Genomic DNA, 9,160 nt, shown 5'->3' with positions numbered 1-9,160 from the left:
TGGAGCAGACCCGAGCTGACCTGTGTGCAGAGAGAGTCATGCACGGAATCGCACAGCCCTCGAGCTCTTACGCAGACACTTTAGCAGCCAATAATTAGTTACAATAATATAAATGTGAATTAAAATGCAGCCATTTAAATCCTGTTTAAATAAAGACAAAATTAATGTTACCGCACACAAGAAGTGCCATCGTTTATTTTATTTTCAATATGCATCCACACTTACTCTTTTTAAAATAAAACTTTATGTACATATATAATCCTCTCCCACAGTGGAAAATATAACAGAAAGGGAAAATGAGTGAAAGCATAGCTAACATTATCAGTCAAAATGCAAATAATAATGGTGTATATAATCCACCGTAATAACTTACCAAAGATCTAACATATTATTTTGAATCTCTTTTTCAAAGATCACTATCACTGCATGGAGAATCTGAAGGCTCAGCTTCAATGAGCTTAAGGACAAAAACCTCCTTTAAAACCCTGTCAGTGGAATCACATTTGGCCAAACACCATTCTTGTACATGTGGCATCAAATGACATTTAATGAAATGGCAGAAATATTTGGTTAACGATAGCTGTAGATCTTTTGGGAAAAAAGGCGAATGAATCAGTCTAGGCCACCGTTCAACACAAAGGCTTTGTGATTGCAGATGTGGTGCAGTTCATAAAAGCAAATAAAGGCAGCTCAGAAGGTCTTTGTCCCCCTTCACTTCCTAAATACAATAAATTTCCACATTTCCACAAGTCATATTTTCAAAAAAATACAAAATAAAATTTGCTTCTGGTGATGAGCGGACTGAAACGATGTCAAAGCACAAAAGCACACATTGACATTTGGATGAATCCATTAAAAACCTTTTAGAGTGAAACTGTGGCGCAGTTGCACAAGTATGGCGAGTGCTTTCCTCACACTCGTGACATTCTATGTATCCATTAGCAAACTGAAAAAATTAAATCATTTCCCTTCTAGGTCCTATTCAGCATTGCAAGACCACAACTTTGGCATGTCGTAAGGCCGTATTTTAGCTTGCATAATTCAAACTACCGCCCCACATCCAAAATAATACCAGAAACACTTTACACTAAGGTTTGATTTGTTAACATTAGTTAATGCATTAGGTACCATAAACTATTTTTTATTAATCTAAGTTAACGTTAATTGTTAATAAATATGCTATCGTTCATTATTAATTCATGTTCATTCGTAATACATAAACTGTTAATTTATGCAATCTGAAATGTATATGTAGAATATAACATTAACCAAGATTAATAAATGCTAGTTCATGACACCAAATGCATTTACCAATGTTAATGAATTTAACCTTACTGTAAAGTGTTTCCATAGTATCTACTGAATCAAAGCGGAAAAAAACAGCACTTAGGAATTTAAAACCTATGAGGTATATGAGAAAGGAACTTGTGCAAACAGAGTACATAAAATATATTCAACTTAAGATATAAAGACTAATGGTGGAACCCTTCAGTAGCTACTGAAAGGACCAATCCACTGGAGAATCAAATTCTAGGTCTATCTTAAGATATAACATGTTACCACAGCTTTGGCTCATTCAAGTTTGACAGTGCAGGACATGAAGAACTGTGTTAAATGGTCTTTCCTACTGCATCAATCTTTTAAAGGCTTAATTGGCTTGTCTAAGCTGCCCATCAAAGCGCAGCTCAAGGAATGTCATGACATGCCCCAGCTTTAACATTTCACAATCTTTCAGTGTTACAGTGTGTGTGTGTGTGTGTGTGTGTGTGTGTAGGTTATCATGTCTTGCACGGTAATCGTGTACCATATATTTCACCATTACTGAAATCTATGAACCCTGAATTCATTGCATGGTTCATCTAAACTGAGAAAACTTTAAATGAGTATTGTTTTTAATCATTATATGTGTTTTTTTTAAATAGTTTAAATAAAACGAGTCCTCCTAAGGTGTTAACCCAAGCAAAAGCAGAATAATACTACAAATCCAATGTTATAGATAAATATAAATGTAATAGAAGACCCAGAATGACCAAGCTACTTAAATAAGGCACCCAGTTAAAATGGAAATTAAGTGCAGCATCCAACATGACCACTTAACTCTATGAGCTACTTTTTCCATCGCATTTCACTTGACCACATGACATTTTCAGGATATAAAAATGCTTTAATGTCCCTTAACTAGTTTAAACGTGAGAATGCCCAGTTGAAGGCCCCATAATGTCCTTTATTTGTGACCTATCGTTTTCATTTTTAAAGTGTTCATTAATATTTGGTTTATGAACTGGCACTAATGGCCTACCTGGAGCAAAGCTACCAGATTTAGTGCAAATATGCAGAGCCATACCTGTACCAATATACTACTACTTCCTTTTAAATATATTAAAAAGGCTTGATCAGGCTTTCAATATACTTTTCATTCTGATGAATTTGGATATTTTTCAATCTAAGATTTACTGTCTAAAGGTAAATCAACTATACTTCCTTTTTAGGGGCAGTGCTAAAAATGTATATAGGTTTAAATAGAGTGCCTGGGTTCCACTTGCACTTCCTGCAGCATGAACCTGCTCGCCCCCAAGTAAAGGGACAGACATGTGTTTGCACATCCTGACAGCATTTCTCTACCCGTTTCAGAAGTTGGATGTAAATAGATTTATTCCGAGTGATGCCAGCCTTTCTTTCTTAGACTTTTTTTCCCTCCCATCCAATTCTCACCCACATAATCAAACCACTTCACTAGCCAAGCTCCCTGGTTCTACACTCCACGTTTTCCCATTAGGACTCCTCTGCAGGTGCAGGCCGTTTGAAGTCCCGTATCTGCTTAATGAGATAGTTCTTCTCATCGCAGAACTGCTCGTCTTCAGAACGGTCCATTTGAAAGTGGTTCAGGAATTCCACCAGCTTGGACTGATTCTTGAGGAGGATGTCCAGCACCGGCTGTGTCTTATTGGGGTTAGCCACAAACACCTGAAAGGACACAAGAAACGGTCCAAGTCACTGAATCTACCTTCATGCAGTCTGAACTACAGCACACACTAGCAACTGACCCTGACCGGTTTACATTCAGTAAGTCAGGGCAAAACTGGGACAGAAGACCGGTCAGCTGCCGAGTGTGGAAAGTAATTGGAGTAGACAGAGGGAAAGGCAGACAAGCGAAGTGCCAAATCCAAATATATTAAGTTACTTGAAATGCTGTGCATATAAACACATACCTTAAAGACATGGAAGGCTTCAAATTGGATGTTACGGCTGTTGTCTCTCAACATGTTCATCATCAGCTTTAGGTTCTCAGCTCGACTGATGTATTTGGTCATGACTGTGAAGTTGTGTCTGTCCAGTAATAGTTCTCCTAAGAGCTGGATATCATTTGATAGTCAAACTCACTTAAGAACAACAGCAAAACTATGTGGTAAGAATAAAGCCAAACCGCCCAACATATTGCCGATTAATTCAACAAAGCAAGGTTTGTCATAAAACATTCCTATGTGAAGAAAAAAAAAAGTATGTGGCTATTCAAGTTACAAAGAAGCATCTTTCTGAGAAAAGGACTTGATAACTTTTCTTTTCTTTGACTATCTGTCTTTCATGTATAGATCCTAGCAGCTTAATCTCCACCTCAAGGGTTTGAATACCATTGCAGCCTTGAATTATTGAAAACACCTCTGTGAAAACAGTGGTTTATGCTCACCTTCAGAGACTGGCGCTTGGTGACATAATTGTCCGAATGCAGCAGCCTTTCATACTCTGTGAACACCTAAAAACAGTTATGAAATGATTAATCATAATACTTTTTGGTCCATGAAGTACAGCAGCCAGAAAAAAAAAACAAAAACAAAAAACTTACATTTAAAAGCACTTGCACATTAAATTTTGGGAAACAAGAGTAACTCACTCTGTCGTAATTTGACTCCAAGAAATCTGCACACATGATCTTGTGTCTTGTCAGCAGATCCTAAAAACAAAGACTTTCGTCATTTTCTCTTTTGAAAGGTTTTCGATTCTTTGATTTAAAGTGATGGTCAACCAAAAATATTAATTCTGTCATTCTGTTATACAAATTCTGCCTCATTTGTTCTCGTGCATCAAGCACACACCTTTGAGCTTCCTTTTATCATATTTGATGTGTTCTATCTATGCATGTTGATCAATGTTTATATATGAATAAAAAGTAATCAAAATATAAAGTGATTGTTTTTTTCAGAAGACTTGGATTAAAACTTTTGATTCATATGGATTACTTTTATTATTTCTTTATGTACTTTTTTGAGGCTTGAAAATTTAGAACTCATAGATGTTCAATGGATGGACAATTGGAAATGGGTCATCAACTAACACTTAAAAAAAATAAAAATACTATTGTGGCTTCTGTCATATGGCCAAAACATTGTAATAAATAAAGTTTGTTTCTGCAAAGTATGACAGTGTGGGATTTTTCCTTTTTTTCTCTTCATAATAGTTTGTTGTACATACCTACGAGTTATTTTTTTTTTGGTTTCATTTAATTCTAAAATAAATAAATAACCTTAAACACTCTTATGACATCACTGCATAAATAGCTCAGGTGATGAAATATAAAATGTTTGGCTATCAATTTATTAGTGTATTGTGGCCCATTTTCATGTTCCTAAGACAATGTTTGCAAGTCAAAACTTACAAAATGGATGATACTTTGCGTAAATATCATACCTTAAAAGAGGCGAAAGCATCAGAGGCAATGTCAAAAGTAGATAGCTCCACATAGCGAAAGAAGCAGTAGAACTCCTCAGAGAACAGAACGATTCGGGCCAGAGGTTCATGACGCAGACATTCCCTCAACATCAAGCCACAGTTAAGGGCCACTTCTGGGGTTTCATAGCTGCGTTCAAAAGATAAATAAATAAATAAAGCCTGGTTATTTCTCTAACGTGGAAGAACCACATTTGTTTGCATATACGTATATATATATAACCACATAAGTCATTATTCATACATAATATCACACCAAAGTGTCAATAACTTGAAATGTTTGTGCTGTAAAAGCTAAACTCCATTGGCAGCTTAGCCACGTGGACAGGAAATGGGAAAATGATGGTCCTAAAATAACCATCCAACCACAGTCTCCCATAACATCAATTGGAAAAGCCAGGCTAATCAATGGCTTCTGAAAGTGTTGATCTATGGCTATGCCCTGGGGTCTGGAAACTCACCCCTTCAGCAGCATAAAGAGGATCTGTGAGTGGGAAGAGATGTACTCCACAGTTGGGGTGCGAGCGCCAATCTGGCGACGCACTATGTTGCTAAACAGATGCACCACATCCTTCTTTCCCTTTGGTGAACAACGTGTTATAAATCAAAGGGAGCAGACAACAAATGTGTGGTTAGTGCACGGAGCAATATATCTTACAGCAAGACGGACATAGTTGTATTTCAAACATTTCAAAAGCAATGATATGCACCTCGAAATCAATCCTCTGTAGGTTTGCTATGAGGGAAATGAGGAGGTTGGTGTTGTAGAGCTCCTGAGCCAGTTGAGCCACTGCCTCAGTCTGAGGCTCCTTGTCTCCAGTGCCACACAGCACCTCTTTCAACGACGCAAGATTTTTTGATACTTCCTCTGCAACCTACAGGAAAAACTGAGTTTTTCTGACTCCGTCACAGTCCACAGTTTGCTAAAACATTTGCATTGAGATGTTGACAAAAAAGGACCAACCTTTTCACATTTCTTGCTTTCAGATGATTCCAGCTTCTCCAAGTATGCCACATTCTCCTTCAGACTCTTCACAATCTCTGCAGGGCTCTTCTGAGACTTCCCAAAAGGGAATGGCATTGTTTTAGCCGGGATGTGTTGGACGAAGGACAACAGAAATTATTCACCTTTAAATGAAAAGGTACAAAACAAATAGTTTAAAACCTTATAACAGCAAGTAAAGAATAAACTCAAAACAGTAAGTCATTATAATTGACAAAAGGACAAAACAGGCCTTTTCAAAGCAGCCAAAATTATTCAGAACAAATTTTATACTCTTCATAGTTGCTAAACACAATGAAAACTGCTTGTACTGTTATTACTGCTAGCAATACAACTGTATAAAGAACAAAAACACTTGTTAAGAGAAAAGTCTGGCAAGGGTACTTCGACATACTGAAAACATCATGTCTTTTGTATTAAAGTGCACTACACTAACAATATTAACAGACTTCATTCCTTATGACAATTTGTTTGTTTTTATTAATAACCCAAGCATGTTATGAAACACCTTCTAAACTTGCGCAACACTGACAAGTACAGATAGAGATAGAAGAGGCAGATGTGAAAGCATGGCACAAAATAGGTTAAGATTACGTTACTAAACGATGAGCAACTAGGCAATTTATTCAACTTGAAAAACCGCTAATATCCCGATGAGCTAAGCTAACCTCCACCCAGCACTTATCGATCAACACTTCTCAGGAACTCAATATTACTCATCACAGTCACTTTTTTGGGTAGTGTGTCACCCTATACGGTCTTAACATGAACCCATAAGAACAAACACAACTGTCCACGGGAAGAAATGAAATCCACTTTTGTAATCTTTCAGCTGGCTGGACGTGTAGCCATGTAAGTTAGCATGTTGGCTAACTGACTTCTGTCAGGCATGAACATCATGGCCAAACGAGCTAGAAGATTAACTCAAACCAGGAAACTAACCACTTCGATAACTTACTTTGTAACTTGTTTCCATCAGAGTGGATTTTAGTCATACGGGTCCTAAATCCGTGTAAAGTTTCAGTTTGACACGCATTTAGAGCTGAACCTTTCAACTTTTCAATTACATTTTTTGACAGTTGATCAAGTTGCGTGTATTCTAAACTGATCTTTTATCCTTAACAGAGAAAAACATATGATCGATCGAACAATAAATCAACATAAAACCCAGCTAAAATGTGTATTTTAAGTGCGATCTAAAGAGGAAAAAATGACAGACATGTCAGGCTAAGTGGATGTGTGTTAGCTAGAGGTGGAAGGAAGGCAGAGACACTCACCGCATTCACCAGAAGTCCACTTTAAAATCCACACGCGATGAGGACAAAAGTAAGCTAAATCGACGTGTGAACGGCTAAATATAGAGCTATTAATCCAGTTCAAACTATGTCGAACATACTATTTAATCTCCCCAAAAGGAGATAATTTTTGTGTTAGTAACTGCGATTAATTTAGGAGTGGCTTGTTGCTCGTACACTTCAAGCGGCCGTATGCCGCTTTACTTTATCAGGGAAGTTGAAGAGAGATTTGAACGCCCACCCTTTTTTAATTGACGTAAACGCCGACCAATCAGAACACGAAATTTGGCGCACACCCTGAACAGAAATCGAACTAATAAATGAAAATGAATTAAGGCAACAAAACCACTGAAAGCAAAACTGGATTATGGACCAGGCCAGTGCTCAGAGGCCTCCAGCCACAGGCTGACCCCTGACTACTATTTTTTATTCATTAATATAAGCATCCAAAAACACACGCTTTGTAATTTAGGCAAGTCATTCTTGTTTTTCCACTCGTGCCCATTCTGTTTGGACTCATGGATCACACAATTTCACTTTGTTGTTATGTTGTGTCTGTAGTATATTCTGTTTATTGTTATATTGTTGGGTTTGCTTGTTCCATTTAGTTGTACTTTTATGTTTATGCCACCTTGTGCACTGTCTGAAAGTGCTATATAAAGCAAACACTATTAGTAGTAGTCAGTTGCATGGCACATCTGGTCATGTAATCAACATGGCTGCATCCATGAAGGAGTGGCCCGCTCCATGTAAAATATTTTTTCTAGAACACTGATATGTATATTTAATGTGAGTGTACGACATTTTAATCTCAAAAGTTCTATACATGTTTTAAGGCCTGTTCACACCAAGGAGTATAATCATAATTATAACTATAAAGTTTAATTAGCTTAATCGTTATAATTCTAGAGAATTGTAGGCTACTCCACAGCTATAACGATAACAACACAGAGTAATGATTTTGTTGGAATCACTTTCATAATGATTTTTTTTTCCAGCTGATAAACAATAAATGCATTGTGACAGCCAAATTGAATCCTAATGTAATTATCGTTATCATTTACAATCAGAATTAAGAATTTGTCTTGGTGAAGCTTCCAGTACACACACACACATACACAGAGAGAGAGAGAGAGAGAGAGAGAGAGAGAGAGAGAAACAGACTATACAAAATATACAAAATGTACAAAATAATAATAATATTAATATTTTAAAAAATTATATTTAGATGTGATTATGCAGAAGAACGTGAATAAGAAATGAGCAGGATATGTTAAATATAAAAGTATAAATTGTATGTTGCACGTTTCTCTCTCTCTCTCTCTCTGGTTCCGCACGCACTAGGACCGTGGTTCAACTTAAATCAGACAACGCATCTGTAATATGCAGGGCCGGATTTACGTATAGGCAATAGGAATTCTAGGCACGTGCCTATACGCCCTCGTCCAGGGGCAAACACAATGAAGAGATATATAATATTTTTTGTTTTACTATGGGCTATCTACAAGAGTAAAAGAACCAAAACACCAGAAGACATTGAGCAAATAAATATAACAAACAATAGGGTAAAAAATGACAAACTAGTTCCATGTTTTCCACCTTTTTATGTAAAATGTAAAAATGTTATGTACCTCTGTTATTAGCTCTAAAATGACGTTTTGGAATTCGCAACGGAAGGTTTATCTTGAAATATCTAAACAATATCTTGAGGTGTAGTTGTGACACCAGGCCATTAAAATTATTAGAGAAATAATGCACTCCCGAAGTGGTAATGTGGCCACGACGCTGGAGCCTAATGGAAGGGTCTTTCTCCATTCTCAAACAAATTAAGACATTTGATTTTTATTGACTGAATGCAAGCGCTTTATTGCGATAGAAAACACTGTAACGGTTTCCACTGATTACGAAATATTTTATTTGCTGGGGTGGTAATATTATATAGGCCTATTAATAAAGAAGGGGGGCCCAAAAATTGTTTTGCCTATGTCACTATAAGTGAAATGAGTGACGTGACATGTGGCTAAGTATGGTGACCCATACTCAGAATTAGTGCTCTGCATTTATCCATCCAAAGTGCACACACAGCAGTGAACACACACACACCGTGAACACACACCCGGAGCAGTGGGCAGCCATTTAT

At 37.0% G+C, this 9,160-nt stretch overlaps 1 protein-coding gene across 2 annotated transcripts; it reads right to left on the bottom strand.

Annotated features, from left to right (window-relative positions):
* Positions 1-2,634: 2,634 nt before the first annotated feature.
* On the bottom strand, positions 2,635-7,206 carry LOC107661385 (calcium-binding protein 39-like). Of its 2 annotated transcripts, XM_016450936.1 has the most exons (10): positions 7,003-7,206; positions 6,684-6,842; positions 5,687-5,850; positions 5,433-5,597; positions 5,184-5,302; positions 4,684-4,852; positions 3,890-3,949; positions 3,686-3,751; positions 3,210-3,353; positions 2,635-2,964 (listed from the first exon to the last, which is right to left on the bottom strand). In XM_016450936.1, the coding sequence occupies exons 3-10, from the start codon at positions 5,801-5,803 to the stop codon at positions 2,773-2,775; spliced, it is 1,032 nt and encodes a 343-aa protein (XP_016306422.1). In that variant the 5' UTR covers positions 5,804-5,850; positions 6,684-6,842; positions 7,003-7,206; the 3' UTR covers positions 2,635-2,772. The 2 variants fall into 2 exon arrangements, with proteins under 2 accessions (XP_016306422.1, XP_016306421.1); XM_016450935.1 differs by lacking the exon at positions 6,684-6,842.
* Between the last annotated feature and the right edge of the window lie 1,954 nt (positions 7,207-9,160).

Source organism: Sinocyclocheilus anshuiensis, unplaced genomic scaffold, assembly GCF_001515605.1.
Source record: "Sinocyclocheilus anshuiensis isolate Anshui unplaced genomic scaffold, SAMN03320099.WGS_v1.1 scaffold635, whole genome shotgun sequence".
In the NCBI taxonomy this organism is placed as follows: Eukaryota; Metazoa; Chordata; class Actinopteri; order Cypriniformes; family Cyprinidae; genus Sinocyclocheilus; species Sinocyclocheilus anshuiensis.
This window is presented reverse-complemented; position numbering and strand designations above follow the sequence as displayed.

Bases quoted from the DNA above. Each gene is read 5' to 3' on its own strand.
- LOC107661385 (XM_016450936.1), bottom strand. From the start codon at position 5,803: ATGCCATTCCCTTTTGGGAAGTCTCAGAAGAGCCCTGCAGAGATTGTG. The intron at 3,752-3,889 runs GTGAGTTACTCT...AACTGTTTTTAG, and splicing joins TGGAGTCAAATTACGACAGA to GTGTTCACAGAGTATGAAAG. The intron at 2,965-3,209 runs GTATGTGTTTAT...GTGTCCTTTCAG, and splicing joins AAGCCTTCCATGTCTTTAAG to GTGTTTGTGGCTAACCCCAA.